The 22,559-nt window shown below is 49.5% G+C and overlaps 1 protein-coding gene across 1 annotated transcript; it reads right to left on the minus strand.

Annotated features, from left to right (window-relative positions):
- Positions 1-660: 660 nt before the first annotated feature.
- Positions 661-16,913, minus strand: SASH3 (SAM and SH3 domain containing 3). The gene is made up of 8 exons (XM_084870276.1): positions 16,675-16,913; positions 8,656-8,751; positions 7,830-7,976; positions 6,310-6,451; positions 3,786-3,934; positions 3,446-3,655; positions 3,149-3,299; positions 661-2,200 (listed from the first exon to the last, which is right to left on the minus strand). Exons 1-8 carry the CDS (start codon positions 16,729-16,731, stop codon positions 2,010-2,012), a joined length of 1,143 nt encoding a protein of 380 aa, XP_084726402.1. The 5' UTR covers positions 16,732-16,913; the 3' UTR covers positions 661-2,009.
- Positions 16,914-22,559: the final 5,646 nt, after the last annotated feature.

A 22,559-nucleotide genomic window follows, 5' to 3' on the forward strand; every position in this document is an offset into this window, starting at 1 on the left:
GGACAGATGGCTCTGAAAGGACAATGGAGGACATTTTGCTGAGTCCAGCTTTGAAGGAGACTGGTGTGTTCTCCCAACCCTCTCTCCATAAGAAAGATAAATGGAGCCGAAACCGGTTTGGCTCAGTGGATAGAGCATCGGTCTGCGGACTGAAGGGTCCCAGGTTCGATTCCGGTCAAGGGCATGTACCTTGGTTGCAGGCACATCCCCGGTAGGGGGTGTGCAAGAGGCAGCTGGTCAATGTTTCTCTCTCATCGACATTTCTAGCTCTCTATCTCTCTCCCTTCCTCTCTGTAAAAAAATCAATAAAATATTTAAAAAAAAAAAAAAAAGAAAAAGAAAGAAAGAAAGAAAGAAAGATAAATGGAGTCCTAGCCAGTTTGGCTCAGCGGATAGAGGGTTGGCCCTTGGACTAACGGGTCCTGGGTTTGATTCTGGTCAAGGGCAGGTACCTCTGTTGCAAGCTGGAGCCCCAGCCTTGGTTGGGGCACATGCGGGAGGCAACCAATTAATGTGTCTTTCTCACATCGATGTTCCGATGTTCCTCTCTCTTGGCCTCTCCCCCTCCCTTCCACTCTAAAAAATCAATGGAAAAATATCCTGGGGTGAGGATAACCAAACAAACAAACAAACAAACAAAAAAAAGAGATAATAAGATGATAATTTCATTCTACTTACATTTATTGTTGCCAACCTACCTCCCCTCACCCCCCTAATATGTACACTAATCCCTTCCCCCCACAAGCTAGCTTTACCAAAGTTCCCGGGAGTGGGTCCAGAAATGTGTCCATTAAGCCAGCAGTCCTGGATGTAGTAGGCACTGTGTGTCCCTGAGCCAGTTTGGCCCTGGGGAAGGGTTACTCGAATTCAGAGCACAGATTCGGTACTGGGGTCAAGGGAGGCCTCCCACCAATAGATACTATCCCTCCCCTTCGGGAGCTCAGGGCACATCAAAGCCTTTAACAAGCAAAGTGGGGTAATGGGTTCCCCAATGTCAAGTTTGTGCTTCCCTGGCTTGTAAGGACCCACACAAGAAGCCAAGTCAGGGCCCGCGCCTACATCTGGCTTCTGAGGGACCATGTTCTCTTTGGAAGCCGGGTCTGGCCATCTGCCATCACCCTTGAGAGAAGCGTCATTGGAGGGGGCCAGGAGTGGAAAGGGGGAGTGCACACTCTATAAGGTATGGGCACTGTTTTAAGCTGGAGTAAGTTGCAGTGTAGCCTGAGTTAAGTGGGGAGGTATAGAAGTGATGAGCAGGCATTTCATTTGGGAGCCTGAGGTCTCCCAGCCTCCTTGTAAGCCCCACTGGTATCTTGGGCCCCAGGTAACAGGAGATCAGACATTTAATGTCACAGAATGCCCAAGTTGGCAAGGCCCTCAGCATCTACCCATTCTAATGCCAGCCAGTCCTAGAGCCAAAGTGGGGAAGGCATTTGATTTGAGTCACATAGTGATTTAGTGGCTAAACCTCTCGGGAAGTTAAGGAGAAGGAAAGTAGGAAATGTACATGTCGCTCTCTTCAAACCTTATTGGGGACAATCTGGATTTCCCCATGACCAATTAGAATCCTTTTAAATGGCCAACTTCCTTAGGGTCCTGAGACAGACATGAAATACTTGGTCCCTTTTCAGGAACAATGCCATAGGGGAAGGTGCTGAGGGAGTGAGGAGGATTTGGAGGCCTTCTTGCTGAGGGACGAGTGAGGTGATCCCTCGGTGCCCCCACTTGCTGTAGCCGTGGCCAGAGTGGGCTGTACTGTCAGTAGCTGGTGGAGAGTGGGGGTGGGGGGGTTGGAGGGCGGCAGGTGTGGTGTGTCCTCAGCGGCTTCTTATCCACTCCAGCCAAACCTGCAGGCCCTGGCCAGCTGCTACTGGGGGAGGAAAGGGGAGCAGGGCCAGACTAGGCGCCAGTCCTCTGCCAGTCCTCTAGCCCGGGCCACCTCTGGAGGCCGGGCCCATCCCTGTTGAATGTGCTGCCCGGGCCCAGCCTTGGCCCGCCACCACCTGCGCTCAAGGTGCCCCGGCCAGAGAGAGGCCCTGCAGCTGCTCCTCAGTGCCTGCCAGTTCTGCCTCATCGCGTCCGCTCTCTGAGCCCTCGAAGCAGCCTGAGTCACGTGGGATGTCCCCCTTGGGGTCTGACAGGGTGTGCACTGCTGGTTCCTGGCTGCTTTCGGCACCTTCTTCTGCCTCCTCGCTGCCGGCTGCCAGGGACAAGAGTGGAAGATGGAATATGGGGCCGTGGGCCTTGGGCTTTGGGCCTTGGAAGGGAGTGGGTCAGAAACCCGAGGGAGCCCTGTGTGGGAATAGGGGTTCTGGGGGTAGGGACACTGTAGGCAGTCTCTCCCTCTGGGCACCTGTCACCATCTCTGCCCTTCTTGTAGTTTCCAGGCTCAAGAACTTAAACTTCTTGCCCTAACCGGTTTGGCTCAGTGGATAGAGCGTCGGCCTGGGGATTGAGGGGTCCCGGGTTCCATTCCAATCAAGGGCATGTGCCTGGGTTGCAGGCTCGTCCCCAGTAGGGGGCATGCAGGAGGCAGCTGATCGAGGCTTCTCTCTCATCGATGTTTCTAACTCTCTATCCCTCTCCCTTCCTCTCCATAAAAAAGCAATAAAAATATATATATTTTAAAAAGAACAAACTTCTCAGCACTAAGCCAGGAGCCCTGAAACCTGCCTCTGTCATTGCCCTGCTTTGAGGCCTTGAGTACTTGCCTTACCTTCTCTGGCCTTACGTCTCCCCTGGGATCCCAAAGGGAGTGGGGCCCGATCATTTTTAAAACCCCTTCTCCCTACAATCTTTGCCTGAGACTGGGATTAAAGTGTGGAAAGGGGCCCAGTCAGCATGGCTCAGTGGTTGAACATTGACCTATGAACCAGGAGGTCTGGGTTTGATTCCAGGTCAGCGCACATGCCCATCCTCAGTGTTGGGCATGCAGGAGGCAGCCAATCAATGAGTCTCTCATCACTGATGTTTCTGTCTCTCTCTCTCCTTCTCCCTTCCTCTCTGAAATCAATAAAAATATTTTTAAAAGTAAGACTTAAAATACGTGCGGAAAGTGCCTTCCGACCCACTGCACAGGGCCCCGGGGCAGATGCCTCCCCTCCCTGGACTGCCATGGGAACCCCACCCAGCTCCAAAGCCTACTCACTGTCATAGTCCAGCAGCAGCTCAGCTGCAGTGAGCAGCTTGGCCCGATGCTGTGGGTCTGTGATGTTCAGCTCATTGAGGTGTGTTTCTCGCAGCTCTTTGAAGTCCTCCAGTGTCTGGTAGCCATTGAGCAGCAGGGTGGAGGTGTGCTCCTGTGGGCAGAGGCAGACCACCAGCTAGGCAGTTTACAAACCCCCCAAGCCAACCCTCCTCACTTAGCTGATGTGCCCTGGCCACCATCCCTGGGATAAGGGCGAGTCCCTTGATTCTAGCCACTAAGGCGGGCCCAAGGTCAGACCTCCAGGCCAATGCGCTCCAGCAGCTCATGCAGAGTTTTGGGCTTGGGCCTCTTGCCCTTGCTCTGTCGGCGGCTGGGGCGGGCAGGCCCCACAGCCTCCTCAGGCAGCACATCCACGTAGATGAACTTGAAAGAGCCCAGCTTGCCATTGAGCAAGCCCAGCCACGTGCCCACAGGCGGCTTTTCAATGATCTGGATCACATCACCTTTCTGTGGGAGAAGAACAGAGTGGATTAAGAGAGAGACCAGGGCGGTCCCGAAGCTTCTGCTGACATTGTCCTACCCGGACTCAGTCCAGCCCCCTCTATGCATGCAACCTGGGCCTGGAGGCCAATCTTACCTGTAGTTTCAGTGAGTCGTGGTCATAGGGGCTGGGAGTGAAGTCGGTGTGGACTCGGGCCCGGCCACAGAAGGGCCCTGTGTACTGGGGGGCAGGTGGCTCCTCTCCAAAGCTGCTGGAGCCGGGGCTGGGACTGCAGAACTCACTGCCTGCAAGACACGGGGCAGGGAGGAGAGTCACCTTTGTCCCAGGACAGCTGGGGCCTCGCTCAGCAGGTGCCTTGCAGGGAGTCTGTCTAGAAGTCCCAGGGCTACACAGTGGGGGGGAAAGCTAGGTGCTGGTTAGTCTCACATTGTGGCAGGGATTCTGGCCCATCTCCTGGGCCACCCTACAGGAGCACAGCTTCACTTCTGAGGCTTTAGACATGAAAACAGCTGATCGCAGGAGAAATGGCTCAGAGTCCAAAGAACAGGCAAATTGGGAGGCCTCTAGAAACCAATTGGGCCAACACTCCACTGAACAGATGAGGAAAAGTGAGACCAGACAGGCCAAATGGCCTGCCCATCTCATCTTATAATTGACAGCACTAGGTCTATTATGCTCTAGGTCTCCTGATTCCCGTTCTAGTGCTCCTTCCACCCAGGAAGCCACATCCTTCATTAATATTTAACTTTCTTTACTTAATAAAACTCAGTGTCCAGTTACCTGGAAACTCAGATGGGTCTTTCTCTCAGGGAAGAGCAGGATGAAGCTTATTTTAAACTAGAGGCCCGATGCATGAAAATTCATGCAAGAGTAGGCCTTCCTCCCCCCACCCCCCCCCAGCTGCTGGCACCAGCTTCCCTCTGGCACCCAGGACCCAGGCTTCCCTCCTTCAGCTGTGGGCAGGCATCCAGATTGGGCTGGCTTCCCTCTGGCCCCGGCTTCGTCAGGAAGGACATCCGGAAAGATGTCCAGAAGATGTCCGGTCTAATTAGCATATTACCCTTTTATTATTATAGATGGCTTTCAGTGTACGGGAGGGGTGACAGATCAGGCAGGTCTGGGGAACTAGAGAAAGAACATGTAACTTGGAACTAGCCTGAGGGGCGGGAAAGGCAGTGCCTCTGAAGGTTTGCAGCCCAGAGGCCTCAGTCACTCTTTCAGAATCTCCTGCCTAGCCCCATGGACATGTAGAAGATGCCAAGAGGTGCCCTAGGTTCAGCAATCCAAGGTCTGGGGTCCAAGAGGTTGTATCTTCACAGCTAGAGGCTCTATACCCTCACACCAGCCTGGGATGACAGAGGCCCAGGCAGCTGGAACCTCTAGCTCTGCTTAGCAATGTGGGAGTGGGCTGGTTCAAGAGGGCCAGGGAGCCCTAGCTGATTTAGTTCAATGGGTGGAGTGTCGGCCTACAGACTGAAGGGTCTCAGGTTCGATTCCAGTCAAGAGCACAAGCCCAGGTTGCAGGCTCAATTCCAGTGTGGGGTGTGCAGGAGGCAGCCCATCAATGACTCTCTCTTATCATCATTGATGCTTCTATCTCTCTCTCCTTCTCCCTTCCTCTCTGAAATAAGTAAAAATGCATTTTTTTTTTAAAAAGAAGGCAAGGGGGGCTTTCCTCTGCTCTTGAGCCCTCCAAGGCTTGAGGACAGCAAACTGAGCTCCTTTAGGGCAGAACTGAGTTCAAGACTGGGTCACCCTGAGCAAGTCATTTAACCTCTCTGAGACTCAGTTTCTGCCAGAAACCAATCATTGTCTCACTAATAGAAAGATGTAGAAGGCTGGTCAACCTTGTAGCTCTGAAAGGTCAAAGCCGACCACTCCCCATCTAATTGAGACAATGGTAACTGAGGCAACTTCCCCATCAAATACTCATGTAAATCCTTACTGATGCCGAAACCAGTTTGGCTCAGTGGATAGAACGTTGGCCTGAGGACTGAAAGGTTCCGGGTTCGATTCCGGTCAAGGGCATGTACATTGGTTGCGGGCACATCCCCAGTAGGGGGTGTGCAGGAGGCAGCTGGTCCATGTTTTTCTCTCATTGATGTTTCTAACTCTCTATCCCTCTCATTTCCTCTCTGTAAAAAAAAAATTAAAAAAAAAGTATTTTTAAAATTCCTTACTGATATGATAATCTGACTATTACCTGCCTAAGGCTTATGGGTATATCCCAAACCTGCCTAAGGACTATAGGTGTACCCCATAGTCTCAATAAAAAGGATGGCAAGGCCAGAGCCTAGTGGTCGTCCTCCCACTAGAGGTGGGCTCCCGCCTGGCCCACCATTTCCCAAATTAGTACTTTTCTAGTCTCTTTTCTTTTGTGTGCGGCCTTCTCCAGAACCCAAACCCTGAATTGGAACCCTGATCTGGAACCCTGAACCACGTGGGACGTACGGGGCTCCCACAAGTTTTCACACCAATAAAGTGGGGATAATAATAGTACTGGCCCCATGAAGTTATAAAGATTTAACATGAAGAGTGTTGGGAAAGTTCCCAGCAGGTAAGCCATAAAGGTTCATTTCTCTTAGCCCCTCCCAGACAATGACCAGTACTGCCCTAACCCAGTCTTTTTCTCCAGACTTCCCACACCTACCCTACTTACCAGTGGATGTCTGGCGGCTGAGTGCTGGCAGCTCACGCTCCTCTTGCTCAGAAAATGACAGTGCCATCTTCTCAGGGCCAGGACTGTCCATGCTGTAGTCTGGAGATGTTGGGGAGGCTGAGCCCTCCTCCAGAGTGTCTGTCTGCAGGGGAAGGGTGACAGGAAGCCCTGAGCAGTCTCTCTTGGGGTGCAGTGGGGTAGCCCAGGTGCAGAGGAAATAGGCTTGGGCTTGACAGAGAACTGGGCTCTGACTAGAGCCCCAGCTTATATGGCACTCTCAGAGCCTTAGCTTCCTCTTTTGTAAGGTGGGAATGAAAAGTCATTGCCCTCCCATCTCACAGAATGAGGCACTGTGAATATACTCTGTCCATTTTAAGTGCCATTGTTGCCCTAGATGGTTTGGCTCAGTGGATAGAGCCATTGCACATACAGAGAAGGCTGGTGCCAGAGCTTGGTCTCTGAGCTGTCGCTGGGGCACAGTCACGCAGACAGTAAGTGCTGACGAGTTACTACCTTTGACTGTGCGCCCATGTGCCAAGCACATCTGTCATTTCATTCAATCCTCACTTGAGGACAAGTGCTTGATTGTCCCAAGTTTTCAGATGAGAAGTAATAGAGGAACATTCCCAAGGCCAGGCCCCAGGCGCTATTCAAATCCACCTGACTCCAAAGCACTGCCCCTCCTCCCCCCCCCCCCCCCAATACCTTAGTGCAGAGGAAACTCCTCCTTTATGTGTAGAGGTCATCAATTTCTATGTTGTTAATACTCTCAACCATGGCCAACATTCAGTGGTGCTGAAGAGTTAACTACCTTTGACTACTACAGTGAAGTCACTGACCAAGCAGTGCATCATCATAGGCTGTTTCCTCCACACAGAGACTATAGATGCAAATAATTTCAGGGGCATAGAGAACAATGAAAGGCAGTCCAAGAATTAGGAATGGATCAGTTTTGAGCATTGACTGTAGTCCCTTTGTTTTTAATATCATTTATTTAATTCTTAGTTTATATCATTTAATTTTCAATAATGTTATGTTCCATGCAAAATTCCTGAAAATTTGGCCAGCTGCTTTCCTGAGCTGGTATAAGCCAGTACTAGTTGATTCCAGAACATGCCAGAATCACTGTGTGACTTCAGCTGCTTGGCTGTGACTGCCCTACAGATGTCTGTCCTACCCTCCCTCCTTGGGCCAAAGCCAGCCTTCTCGAATTTTCTCTCATAGGGGCCCCTCTTTGAATCAAGCCTTCCCAATCCCAGGGGCCCACTTCCCGCAGGTTTACCTCCTCAGGAAGCTCCTGTTACTCCAACTTTCATCCCTCATTGGACCCTAATTCTATTCCCTGTGGACCATGGTGCCTTGTCCATGGCTGAGTGAGCTCCCCTCCCTCATAACCTTCCTTCTCATATTTAATGGAGCCTTCAGACATGGTATCTGAGCAGTGGCTGTCAAGGTAGCCATGCTCACACCTTGTCAGAGTGGGACCTGTCCCCACCCCTCCCCTGGATCCCAGGCCTCACCATCTCCTCGGACAGGGCTTTCACCATCATCTTGCCCATCTTCCTGTTCATGGTTCGGGAAATCACGGCCCTCCACTTCTTCCCCAGCTTTTTGCTACTTTTCCCGGCATCCTCTGGGGTAGGGACACCTGAGTCATCTTCTGGAATCTGTGACAACAAGAAGTTCAGGAACTCTGATGACTGCCTGTGTCCAGAACTTAGGGATAGAAGGAGGCCTTTGGGTCCCAGCAGAGGATGGAAGGGTAGGAATGGGAAGTTCCTATCTCCTTCCCTCTTAGTTCCAGTCCTGTCCTCAGCCCTATTAATGGGTGATTAATTTGATAATTAATTTGTAACTGAAAAAGATGCAGGTGAGTTCTTAGGGCCCAGGATTTTGGAGGGTGGGAGAGGTGGACCTTCTGAATTTAAGCAAACTTTGCCTCAACAATCCTAAAATCTCCTCTTTTTCAGACAAGTATCACATGATCTCACCCATATGTGGAATCTAATGGACAAAATAAACTGATAAACAAAACAGATCCAGAGAGAAGGCAGGGGTAGGTGGGTGGGAAGAGATCAACCAAAGAACTTGTATGCATATATGCATAACCCATGGACACAGACAATAGGGTGATAGAGGCCTGGGGTGTGTTTGAGGGGGGCAGGAGTAGACTAGAAAGAGTCGATGGGTTGGGGGGGAAGGGGACATATGTAATAGGTTCAACAATAAAGATTTGATTTTTAAAAACATCCTCTTTCCCCTCCTCCCGGCCTTTCTCCCTTCCAGCCACTCCCTTGCCCAGGGCCTGCAGCCAGCCCCCCACTCCAAGGAAGCTCTGAAACTCACATTATCATCCAGATTAAATTCCTTCTCGCTCACCACTGGGGAGCTGGGTTTGGATTTGGCAAAATCTTTGAAACTGCTGGAGCGCTGCAGTGAGAGCTGGAAGAAGCAGAGGTGTTGCAATCAGTGGTGCTAAAATGGCTGTAAGAAGCTGTTCCCATTCCCAACACACATATTATACACACACCCCAGGGCTGGATAGAGCCACACGTGCCCTGAGGTCCCAGGGCTATTGCGGTAAAACACCAAGATGACCTTGAAGATATCTGGCTTCATCCTGCTTAACAGCAGAAAATGGCCTCTAATACCTGCCCCAGAGCAAGCTTGTGACGTCAAGAGCCTCAGTTAAGCCTCAGATGAATGCCACTTTTTCACCTGAAGTTTGCTCCCCAGAACCCTGATGTGAAAGAATAAATGAGTCAAAAGCATATTTTTTACTAGACATACCTCGGCAAGAACAATAGTGTAACAGAGCAAACCCTCCCAAACCCCACAGCCTGGATTCTGGGCTCTGGGCTCTGGGCGGGCTCCAAGCATGGTCTCCTGTCACAGTGATAGCAGTAAGCACCTTAGGGCCCCCACCCTGGTGAATGTGTCCTGAGAAGAGTAAAACACCCCCCCGCCCCCCCAGGAGTCTGTAAGACCTGACGTTAGGTTTTCTGGAAAACCACATTAGAAGTCTTTGGAGCCCTAGCCGGTTTGGCTCAGTGGATAGAGTGTTAGCCTGCGGACCAAAGGGTCCTGGGTTCAATTTTAGTCAAGGGCAGGTACCTTGGTTGTAGGCTCCTCAGGCCCTGGTTGGGGCGAGTGCAGAAGGTATTTTTCTCATATTGATATTTCTCTCTATTTCCCTCTCTCTTCCACTCTTCCTAAAAGATCAACGGATAAACATCCTCTGGCGAGGGTTAACAACAACAACTACAACAGCAGCAGCAGCAGCAACAACAACAACAACAAAAGAAGCCAGCAGAGAAGGTGCCCACAGATTTGAGACACAAATGACTGGCAGTCATTGAGTAAGAGAAAGCTGCCATTTTCTTTCTTCACCTCAGCTTTTAACCTAAGCCACCAATGTGATGACATGACTACTGTTGACAGGTGCTGGGCTTTGGACTTTTCAGCCTGACCTATTGTTTGTGCTGATGAGACAGTTTTCAGGAAATGAGCTTTCTTAATTGTGTATGTGTGCACATGCCAAGATGGCCGCAGGAACCAGGGCCAGACAGGTAATGAGGGCGGGCTTTCAACACAAGAAGCCCGAATCAAGATCAACAGTCAAGACTACAGATACACACAGGAACCAAGGTTCACAGATGGCCAGACAGATAGAGCGGGATAGACTGCAGACACCGGAGATAAGGGCTTGCGGAACCAAAGCTCCAAACCTGCACAAAGCTGAAAGTTTCACATCCTCTTTCCTAAGAAGGGGGTCCCAGTGACAACCTCTTACGGCAGGGGCAATCTCACCTGCCCCCCGACACACACACACACACACACACACACACACACACACACACACACCACTGGCCCCAGTTCCTGGGGACTGCAGTGGAGCACTTCTGTTCTCTTGGTGGGTCTTGACCCGGGGCGAGTTAGCAATCAGGGCCAGGGGCCACACTAGAGGTTGCAACAAGCTAGTTGACCAGAAATTGGGTCAGCAGTCAGGCCAAGTAACTGGCCACTGGAACCACGAGGGCCTCCTGGGTGGGGCACCTGCGGCCTCCATCAGGAAGTCTCTTCCATGCTATGTTGGGGAGCCAAAAAAGGGGTCCACGAGTGGGGAAGGACAAGCATGACTCTGGGGCGGCTGCTCTGGTTCCCATGTATGCCTTCTACCCTCCTTCGTTGTTTTTCCCCACCCACTATTCTTTCCTCTTTTTCTCCCTTTCTTTCCCCTTCTCTCTGCTCTCTGTTCATTTCCTTCTCTTGTATTGCTAGGATGCAGCTGCCCCGATGACTTCCTCCTCTTACTGCCTGGAAAAGAGGGAACAGAGAGAGGGTGGGCAACAGACTGGGCTGCTATTTATAGGTCAATGGGGCCTATCGTGACCTTCTCTCCATCACCTCTTGGCCTGGTCTGCAGACCAGACCAGGAGGCTGAGAGTCGCCCCAGAAGCCCCAGGGACTGGCAGGTCTGGAAAGCAAGCATGAGGGCAGGCATGGGGCCAGAAATGAGCTTTGTTGGGGCAGAGTAAACTCTGCCAGGCCTTCCTCTAATCGCAGTTCTTTCCTTTTCCTGTCATTAATCTGCAGTCTGGGGGCTGGGAGGGGGACCTTTGGCTCCTGGGACCTTGTTTCAGGGCCTCTGCAGCCCAGCTTTAGCCAACAGCAGAGGAAACTGTGTGTGTGTGTGTGGGGGGGGGCGGTGCTAGGACTTGGGTGCTGCTGGTGGATCCTCAGCCCAGGAACATGGAAAGGGCTGTATAGCTCTTCAGGTGACTAAGAGCGGGGGCCGACTAGAGTGGCCAATCTTCATTCTTAGGGGCAGATATCCTGAATGCCTTGGGGTGTCTCTGAAGTGACCCAGGTAGGAATTGAAATCCTTGAACCTCTGTATTTTATGCTTGTCCTCCGTTTGAGGGGAGGTTTTCCTGGGGGTCCTGTCCAGGAGGGTGGTAGAACCAAACATTTTTCATGTTTAAGGGTAATTCATGGACCTCTTAGAAAGAAGCATTTTTCTGGTGTCAGGTGTCACTCACTAAGTTCAACTTTGGGATATGTGATCTTCAGCGAGTTCTTTAACCTCCCTGGACCCCAGTCTCTTCACTTGGTGTCAGCAGGCAAAGGTTCACATCCCTGGGCTTCCGTCTCCTCATGGGTAAAATGAAGACAAGAGCACCTACCTCACCGTGTTGCTGAGAGGATGAAGGGAGTGAGTGCCTGATACAGCCACCCCTCAGCAAATGTCCAAATGTCTGTGTATGGCTTAGCTTTTCCTCTGACCCATCTCCAGGCTCTCACCAGGCATTTCCTGCCTGGAACAATCCACCCTTCACTCTGTCAACTGAAGTTTCTCCCTTCCTTCAAAATCTGATTTAACTGGAAACAGCCCACAGGCTTATCAACTGTAGAATGGATACAGGAGCCTGGCTGGCATAGTTCAATGGTTAAGCATTGACTTATGAACCAGGGGCTCACAGTTCAATTCCCAGTCAGGGCACATGCCCAGGTTGTGGGCTCGATCCCTAGTGTGGGGTGTGCAAGAGGCAGCTGATGAATGATTCTCTCTCATATTTAGTGTTTCTATCTTTCTCTCCCTCTCTCTTTCTATTTGAAATAAATAAAATGTATATTTAAAAAAATTTTTTAGAAAGAAAAAAGAATGGATACATGAGTAGTGGCAGTCACACAAGGCACTAGGGCATAGCAATGAGCTTAGTACAGCTCTCCCCAACAACATGGATGACTCTCAGATACACTTTTGAGCAGAAGAGTCCGGCCACCAGAGTATACTATATGGTTCTTCATATAGAAAATTCAATGCCTGCCAAAACTTATCTATGTTGTTGGAACTCAGGCTAGTGGCTACCCTTGGAGAAAGATGGCATGAGGTGACTGGCAGAGGCATGGTGGAAGCTGCTGGAGTGTTGCAAGTGTTCTGTTACTTTTTTTTCTTTTAAAAAAAATATATTTTATTGATTTTTTACAGAGAGGAAGGGAGAGAAATAGAAACATTGATGAGAGAGAAACATAGGTCAGCTGCCTCCTGTACACCTCCCACTGGGATGTGGCTACAATCCAGGTACATGCCCTTGACCGGAATCAAACCTGGGACCCTTCAGTCCACAGGCCAATGCTCTATCCACTGAGTCAAACCGGTTAGGACAAGTGTTCTATTTCTTCATCTGGGTGCTGCTTCCATGGGGATGTTCATTATGGAAATTCATCGAGTGGTACACTTATGATTTATGCACTTATTTGTGCAAATATTATAAATAGATTTTTCAAATCCAGTTTTAAAGGCACTATCCCATGTAGGAGGCCTTCCCTGATCACCTTCTCAGGACCTCACAGCGCCATCTTCTTCCCTTGCTTCCTAAGCAAGCTTCGCTTTCCCCACCTAGGTATCCCCACAATTATGCTCTCAGCTTATTCTTGTACCAATCACATACCTAGCACCATCTGAGCTCTAGGTGCCAGGCCATGTGTGCATGGGAATCCAGTAACCAGGGGTTAAACACCTCCCCTCCGCCTGGCATCCTGTTAAGTGCTTCATGTGTACCAGCTCATTCCAACCTCACCACAGCCCTGTTTTACATACCCACTTCTTAGCTCAGGAGACTGAGACTCAGAGAAACGAAGTACACTAGACAGTTACACAGCTGGAAGAAGAAAGAGCAGGAGTTTGAACCCATGTCTATGACTCTGGAAGATTGCATGTTGCTGCACCCAGAGCTCACAAAGTCACACACACACACACACACACACACACACACACACACACACTGAATTTAGTGCAATGGCGATTCAGGTGGCATTTGAAGGGAGCAACAGGGAGAGAAGATGAGAGTATGGAGGAGGAAGGACTCAGGAGGGTTTCATAGAGGAGGAGGCAGATTTGAGCTGGGCCATGTAGGGGAGCCAGGATTTTTGCAGGAGTTTCTGGGAAAGGTTTAAACAATTGTGAGACTTAGAAACATTCCAGTGTGGTGATGGAATGGTGGGCATGCCAGTGCACGTGATGGGAGGTAGAACAGAAAAGTATATGGAAAACCCTTGCTAGCTATGCCAAGGAACTTGGGCATTACCCTGTGGGCAATGAGGAGCCACTGAAAATACAAAATGCATGCTGGTAGGCATGTCTTGCTAGAGGTGTTTCGTAGGAAGGAAGTCAGGGGGATGTAGTGTGCTGGGATTGGGAGAGAGGAGCAGGGAGAGACTAGAAGGAAAGAACATGTGGACACTATAACTCCTCTCCATTTCCCTTGGTAGGAGGCTTGGGGTGTGATGAAAAGTAGGGGTGTGATCTCAGGACAAACCTCAATCCACTTCCTACACTCTAACAGATGATAGGGAATACAGGGAGAGAGAAGAGAGAGAGAGAGAGAGAGAGAGAGAGAGAGAGAGAGAGAGAGAGAGAGAGAGAGAGAGAGAGAGAGAGAGAGAATCTCAATAGAGGCAAAAACCTGCCAAGGAGCATGTCCCCATCCCCAATCAGGGGCCTCCTCAATCCATGATGACCAATAGGTGCCACATCCTGACCCCACCATCCTAGGGGGCCTGCTCTTGCCTCTGCGGCCTGGAAAGTCCCTCAACCAATAGTCACCTGGGTCTTCCCTGCAAAGTTCTCTTAATGATGGGTTCAGTCTTTCATTTTCATCACATTTTTCTAGTGCTTTTGAAATCAGTAGGGGATACGAGAGTAGAAGGAGAAAGGGTTAACCTGGACACTGACAAATCTTGGTTTGGATTTCTGCTTTGTAGCCTACTAACTGGGTGACCTTGGGTAAGTCTCTGAGTCTTGGCCTGAAATAGGAATAAAGACAATATCTGCCTCTAACTCACAAGGTTGTCATAAGGCCTGCGGACTGAAGGGTCCCAGGTTCGATTCCCGTCAAGGGCATGTACCTTGGTTGTGGGCACATCACCAGTAGGGGGTGTGCAGGAGGCAGCTTTTCAATGTTTCTCTCTCATAGATGTTTCTAGCTCTCTATCCCTCTCCCTTCCTCTCTGTAAAAAATCAATAAAATATGTTTGTTTGTTTTTTTTTTAAAAAGAAGAAGAAGAAGAAGAAGAAGAAGAAGAAGAAGAAGAAGAAGAAGAAGAAGAAGAAGAAGAAGAAGAAGAAGGAGAAGAAGAAGCAGCAGCAGCCAAGGAGCTAAGAGATGAGTGGAGCTCACAGCATAGTGCTTGGTACCTGATCCTGATGAGTTCTCACTCAGTGCTGGTTCTTGATGCTATTAAATCTTGTTTTCTCCACTTCAGGGCTGGGACTCAGGCTTGTTCTTCTTTCCCGTGAGCTCCCCACCCCCACCCATGCTGACAGGATGCAATACCTCATATGCACATGCACACACTTGACAAAGCATCCTCCAATTTGTTGTTCCAGGTGACCCATGTAACTTCCTGAGGTGGACAGATCAGGAGCTATCCCCCCTTTCAGAGATGAGGAAACTGAGGCCCAAAGAAAGCCAATGAACTGTCCAAGGTCCTACAACTCAAACTTGGTAGGATTCCAACTCTGCTTTTCTGTCCCCTGCACACACTTTCTCAATTTGGCAGGCCTGGGAGGAGGAGCAAGAGCAGGAGAGAGAGGTCTTGCTTGCTTTTGTGCTTTTCCCTCCACCCTGACATTTTACCCTCCTAGGGGAAGGGACTTTCTCAAGGTCACAGTGCTGGAGCCAGCCACTGCCTCCAGGCCCAGGGAAGATACTGTCTTCACCTTCTAGAAGCATACATTGGCTTTTCTAAGGGTACTTCCAAGGTTTGAGGCTTGGAGAGTAGCATTGAAGGCTGGCTCAGGCTGTGGCTAGGAGTGGCTTTGCCTGGACCACCTTCCCCTAGAGGACCACATGGGACTTGCTTCTCCTAGGAAAGGCTGGAGAAAATTCCAGACTCCCAGTGGCCAAACACAGAATTGGGATAACGGGAGTGAGGAAAGAAGATAGGAAATCTGGCTTCTGTGTGCGCCTTGCACCTCTGCCTGAGGTAGCACAGGGTCCTAGTGTTAAGGTGTCAGCTCTTTCTCAGACTCTTTGCTGCAGCTCAGCTACCCTGTGGTTTGGGGCCTAGCAGTGTCTATTGCAGCCTCAGCTTCCCATCCCCATTAGGCAGAGAGCAAGGGGAAGCAGACCGCTCGCCAAAGAGAGACAGTCAATGGCAAGTCTGTTAGGTCCAGTGCTGTGCAGGGCTTGAACAGGCAGGTGACAGAGCCTGTGGGAAAACTCAAAAATCTCATGCCACCTCCCCCACCTCCCCACACCTCCACTGCAACCTTACAGAAGCAACTGGGGTGAGGAGAGTATAGACGGAAGTGGCAGCCACCCCAGGAGCTGAGATGGGGCAGGATGCACACACCAGTGACCTGAAGCTCAGCCTTGGGCTAGGAGGTGCTCTCCTGACCAGGGGGCTCCCCCATAGGGCACCTGGGCTGAGCTCTGGGGAAAACAGAGGGACTGGAGGCCCTGGACCTTGACCTGTGGCTAGGTCTGGACCTCTTGGTCCTGGTTCAGGCCTTTTTGGGGATTGTTTTAGGATTTCACCGGATATGTGGGATGTACTTGCTGATTGTCTGGGAAAATCCTACAATCCAATCAAATAATTAAGTCTAGAAATCCTCAAATCCAACTAGAGAAGCTTAGATCTGGCAGAGTCTTCAAGGGATCTTCCAGATCAACTTTAGCTCTATGAATATGAATACCTCAGTTGTCCATGGCAGCTGCTTTTATTCCTGGCCTCTAAAATCTCTCCTTCAGATTGTTCCTCCTTAACCGCCACTGCTACTCCCCATCTAACCCGCTTCATTTTTCATTCTTAACAAATAATTTCTCCCCCGTGGGTCAGGGGAGCTTCCACAGAACTGAACCAAGTGAACAGAATGTGGCTATAACCCAATAGTGGGGTCCCGGGAGCATAATGGCTCAAGTGGGGTGGCCCAGCGGGACCCTCTGATTGAGATGGCTCTTGAGAGACCATGCTCACACAGAAACAGTGGCAGGACCAGTGTAGGGGAGAGACAAGTACAGTCTTCGGATTCAACTTGAGAATTGCATTTTGTGATTCTCAAATTCTAGTCTAGGAGTCTAGCCCTTAATATTAAGGTCTCTACCTCATCATCGTAGGATTAAATTCTATAATCTAGACTTCTAAGAATATATTCTTTAACTCCATATCTCTGGAATTCTGAAAGTCTCTTTAGAACTTCTGATATTCTAGTAACCTCTGGGCCCCTGTCCCATTGCTCTTGGGAGCCCTTGCCTACAGAATCAAGGTATGGCCTTTGGTCCTCTCACTTCTGAGTCGAAGGGCTGGATTATGAGAGCAGAGGGAAGGAAGAAGTGAGTTCCCAGAGATACTCCTCACCTTTTTCTTCTGAGTGGACTCCTTCTCACTGGCGTTAGATGGCTTGCGGCGCAACATGGTCTTCGGACCTGCTGACGCTCCTTCCCTACTCTCCTAGGTGTCGAGATGTGGTGGCCTCTCGCTCAGCCTCACCAACACTGTCCAGAGAGCACAGCATGAACCGAACCTTGGGCTGCCACTCCGACTGTTGCGGTAGCCGAGTAGCTGCTTGGGGGTGAGGGCCATGGACACCCAGCGGCAGCAGCATACAGGAAACCTACCACGTGACCTGTTCTTACAGCAATCGCAGCCCCTGTCGGGCCCTAGGGAGGAAGGAAGTCCTAGCTTCAGTCTCTAGAGATTCTGATGCAGACGGCTCTTGGGTTGAACAAGCAGAGAAAAGTCCCTACCTTGCCATCTCATGTCAATCATCACCAGTCCTTTTGCTCCATCCCCCAGAGGTGGCCAATCAACATGACATTAATATGACTTACTCAGGCCTCTTGTCTCTTTGACCAGAATCCAGAAACCAGAATTTGGACCATCTCTTTGCCTGTTGGGCCAATGCTCCTGGCCATCTTGCATCACAATCATTATTTCTATCACTACACTATTATTGTCCCTACAACCATCATCTCTGTAGTCATCCTCACTGCTGTCAGAACCACCTACAGCCATCATCACTATAGCAACCACCCCTGCAGTCAACACCCTCAGCCATCACCCATACAGTCATTATATTGCCACTTTCATCATTATAATCATTATTTTCACAACTATCACCCTTACAGACATTACAGTCAGTATCCCCACAACATTCTTACAACCATCATCCCTACAGCCATCACTCCTACAACAATCACTTCTGCAGTCATCCCTATAACTACATCAGCATGGCTACAGCCATCATTGCTAGAACTACCCTATGATCAACACCCCTCAGCCATCTTCCTTTATCTGCCTCATCACTGCCACTATGACCTGCACAGCCATCATCCTCACAGCTATTGCCCCTACAAACACTTGCTACAGCCATCACCCCCACGGATGCCGTCACCCTTACAATCAACACTCCTAGAGTCATTAACTCTACAGCCTTTACCTCTCAGTTACCACCCTCTGCCTACAGTCATCCTCACCACAGCTGTCACACCTTAGAGTAAAAACCCTGTGGCCATCGCCTATATATTTATCACCACAAAAGCCATCACCATGAAAAAGAAAAGCATTTGCAGGCAACTCCACACCACCAGCAAATATCCCATGCTCAACAAGCATTCTTCAATACTGTTTGGAAGGATTTTTCCCCCCTGTTTTTGAGCATTTAACTACGTATGTGCGCGCTTGTGCTTAAAAAAGTCATACTGCACAGAAAGCAGATCAGTGGCTGGGTGTAGGGAGGGGAAGGACTTTTGGGGTGATGAATATGTTCGCTATGTTGGTTGTGGTGATGGCTTCATGTGTATACACATGTCACAACTCAAATCATACACTTTAAAATGTGCAGTTTGCTTGGCTGGTGTGGCTCTGTGGTTGAGCATTGATCTATGAACCAGGAGGTTACAGTTAGATTCCCAATCAGAGCACATACCTGGGTTGTGGGCTCAGTCTTCAGTGTGGGCATGCAGGAAGGTAGCTGATCAATGCTTCGCTCTCATCATTTATGCTTCTCTCTCTCTCTCTCTTCCTTCCTCTCTGAAAGCAATAAAAATATATTTTTAAAAATGTGAGTTTAGTCTGCAGTCTTGGAGCCGCACTGGGTTGGTGGTACCCGAGGGCACACCAGACTTGCAGGAAAAGCATACCCCGGAGGAAGCTGAGGCATGACTGCTCTAGAACCAGCCTTCCATGTGCAATTTTCCTCTGATAGTTCCTGGGCACTGTTGCCACGGAGATAGTGACTGTCCGTGTCATTATCTATCCACCAACAGTAAGAGAAGCTCTGCAGTCGAGATATTGTTTGACAGACGGAGTGGTTTCTGTTGGACACTAAGTACTGCTACAAATGAAAAAAAAAAAAAAGTGAGTTTATTGTAGGTCAATTATACCTAAGTAAAACTGTTTTAATATATTTTATTTTGTTTTTATTATTTATTTACTACTAATAAAAAAAATTTTAAAGTTACACTTCATAAACTGTGTTGGTATCTGCTTGTGACACTGAACATAGTATCATTAAGATTTTCTCACACTATGAAAGATTTTTCAACTACATTGTGTGGCTGTACCATGATTATTTCACCAGGCTCTTACTGATGAACTTAGGTTGGCTTAATATATAAATATTTTTACTCTTCATTGCATGCACACCTTTAAGGAAAATATTCACATTCATAATTTTCCCCTTAGGATAGATTGCCAGAAGGGAAATCTTGAAGTAAAAGGTATATATCTTTTTTTTTTAATGAAAGGTATACACTGAGTGGCCAGATTATTATGATCTCTCAACGCATAATAATCTGGCCACTCAGTGTGTGTATATATATATATATATATATATATATATATATATATATATGCCTAAGCGACCATTGTAACCAAATGGACAACCTAACAGGCTGTGTGGGGTAACCAGGCCAGTGTGTGTATGTGTGTGTGGGGGGGCAGTTGAGGGTGATCAGGCTGGCAGGCAGAGTTAGTGGTGATCAGGCTAGCAGGGGGGCAGTTAGGGTCGACCAGGTGGGCAGGGGGGGCAGTGAGGGGCGATCAGGCTAGCAGGCAGGTGAGTGGTTAGGAGCCAGTAGTCTAGGATTGTGAGAAGGATTGGGCCTAAATCAGCAGTCAGACATCCCCTGAGGGCTCCTGGGTTGGAGATGGTGCAGGCTGGGCTGAGGGGACCCTCCCCTGCCCATGCACAAATTTCATGCACCGGGCCTCTAACGTATATACTAGCTGGCCCGGTGCATGAAATTCATGCATGGGTGGGGTCTGGCCAGCCTGGCCACAGGGAGGGGACATGGGCGGTTGGCCAGTCTGCCTCTGGTCGAACTCCTGGTCGGGGGGGACAATTTGCATATTAGCCTTTTATTATGTAGGATATACACTGAATAGCCAGATTATTATGAGCTTAGAGATCATAATAATCTGGCCACTCAGTGTACATCTTTTTAAAGCTCTGCACTGTAGCACTTGTGAAATCCCTAGCTGGCCCTCCATTTTTCCCAAGATGTTCTCGTGACTTCCTCCCTCCTACCCTCTAGCCTGCCCCATGCCCTCCGACCATCTATAAGTTGGGGTGAACTCAGAAAAGACTAAGTCCTCTCCAAACTGAAACCACACTTTATTGGCTCAGCCTGCAGATACATGAAAAGATAGACTTGCTCCCTGCGGGCCTGCGTTTTCCATCCTGAAAGCCCCTCACTGTCTGCCTGGGCCTGTCTGCCAGGCTCAGCTCATAAACTGCTGAGGTTGTACCGCATGGGAAGAAGCCCTGACAATGATGTAGGGGACCCATTGGGCCTCTGGTGCCTGGGGGTGGTGCTATCGGGACCCAGAGCACAGCCTCATGAGATGCTGGGTGAGGGCTGCGGCTGCAAGGCCTGCGGGGTGTGTGTGTGTGGGGGAGACAGGGGTGGGGGAGTGGGGGGAGCTGGGAGCCAGGAGTGGCCAGGCAGGGAGCCACTAGCTCGCAGAACCTTCCGTGTCCCTGGCCCGCGCACAGGATGTGCCCACTTCCTGTTTGCTCAGCCCAGGCAGCTTGCTGAGCTCACACTCTAACCGCAGTCTTCAAAGGCAGCCACCTAACCAGGCCGCCTGGGAAAAGGCAGCCGGGGGCGGGTGTGTGAGAGGACCTCGGAGAAGAGCACAGAGAGAAGTTCAGCCTTCAGTGTTTTTGTTTGTTTGTTTTATATATCTTTATTGACTTCAGAGAGGAAGGGAGAAGGAGAGAGATAGAAACATCAATGATGAGAAAGAATCATTGATTGGCTGCCTCTTGCACCTCCCATATGCCCTTGACTGGAATTGAACTGGGACCCTTCAGTCTGCAGACTAACGCTCTATCCACTGAGCCAAATCAGTCAGGGCCAGCCTTCAGTGGTTTCAGTACAGCCCTCCATTGCCTTTTTAGATCTGTCTCTACTGGCCCAAAGACCCACTTCTGGGAGTCCAGGGCTCTTCCAGCAGATTGCTCTGGCCTGAGTCCCATTAGGTTAAGCCCCAGCTGGCCAATGGGTCTTAAACACTTTTAAAACGGGTTTTCCTTCTGGGCAACACGTTTGCATTTGATAAGTTGCATACTAGGTACACAGAGCCCTCAGCTAAAGAAGTAATATGCGTCAGTAGTTTACTGAACAAGGCCAACTCCAACTTGATAATGGACTGGCAGACCTAGCTCTGGACAGAGGCTGTGCTAAGGCACCTTGAGGAGATGTGATAGAAACAGCTGTCAAGGTCCTTTGCACCTGGGAGTTTGATCCTAGGTGGGGCAGCAAGATACATTTGCTCAGCACTTGTTCTTTGCCAAGCACTACATTAATCCTGACAGAACCCCCTGAGCTAAGCAGTCATCCCTCAGTATGGGGAGGGGGAGGAATTGGTTCCAGGGCCCTTCGCAAATCCCAAAATCCAAGGATGCTCAAATCCCTTAGTGAGCCCTCCATATCCAAGCATTCATGGATAGAGGGCTGACTGTAGTTTAAATTGGGATTATTATTATTGCAAAGATGTGACCAGTATAAATGTGGGGCAAGAAAACCTTAATTTAGCACCAGTATTGTAGTGTGTGTGTGTGTGTGTGTGTGTGTGTGTGTGTGTGTGTGTTGAGGGATGGTCCACTGATAGAGAGAGCCATCTGAACCCTCAAGGGGGACACAGAGTTGCCAGAGACACAGGGTCTTTATAGGCTACATTCATATAGAGCAGGACCCCACCTGCATCCCCTAAGAGATCCCAATTTAGCAGAAGGTTATGGGTACAGTGCTGATTTGAGAGAGTAAGAGTTTGGATAGCCAGGGTACGTATATTTGGGAAAATTTCCCAAATGATTATTTTTTTTTAAAAAAATCCTCACCTGAAGATTTTTCCAGTGATTTTTATTTTATTTTAGAGAGTGGAAGGAACTGAGGAGGAGAGAGAGAGAGGAGAGAGAGAAACTGATGTGAGACACATCAATTGGTTGCTTCCCACAGGCACCCTGACTGGGGGTGGGGATAGATCCTGCAACCCAGGTATGTACCCTTGGTCGGAAATCGAACTCATGATCCTCCAGTGTGCAGGCTGATGCTCTAACCACTGAATACACCGGTCAGGGCCTCAAATTATCCTTATTCTCACCTCTCTCTCCCTCTCTCTCCCTCTCTCTCTCTCTCTCTCACAAACACACACACACACACACACACACACACACACACACAGTGAACTCTACTACAACCCTATAAGGTAGGCACCATTGTTTGCCCCATTTTCCAGGGGGACACTGAGGCTCAGAGGGACTCAGCAAACTATGCAAGACACAGTTAGGAAGTGGTGGAAGCAGAGTTTAAACATAGGATTGGTCTTGGTCTACAGCCCATGCTACCAACAGCTAATCTCAAGTGTTTCTAATGCAAAGTTACACAAAAAAGAGGTGAGGTGAGAGAATTGACACATTGGTCAAGTACCAGACTAGGTGCCACAGGGCCACATTGAAGTAGGTCCAGAGGATGGGGTGGGCATCTGGAAATCATATCATATGCAAAATAGCTGGATAGATTAGGGCTGATTTAGTGGGGTGACCTATAGGGGAGCCTTTGTCAACCTGGGGAGTACTTAACACCAGTAGTATTTGGCCTAGAGGATTGAGTAGAAAAGCAAGTTGACTTCAAACAGCTGATGTGTAGGGGATGTGTTCTGGGTGGCCAGGAATTATGGGAACAGATAAATGGAAGCCTGTATTCTTTCCAAAGAAGACATTTTCAATATTAAAA

The sequence above is a fragment of the Pipistrellus hanaki genome (assembly GCF_964339955.1).
Source record: "Pipistrellus hanaki genome assembly, chromosome: X".
Taxonomy (NCBI): Eukaryota; Metazoa; Chordata; class Mammalia; order Chiroptera; family Vespertilionidae; genus Pipistrellus; species Pipistrellus hanaki.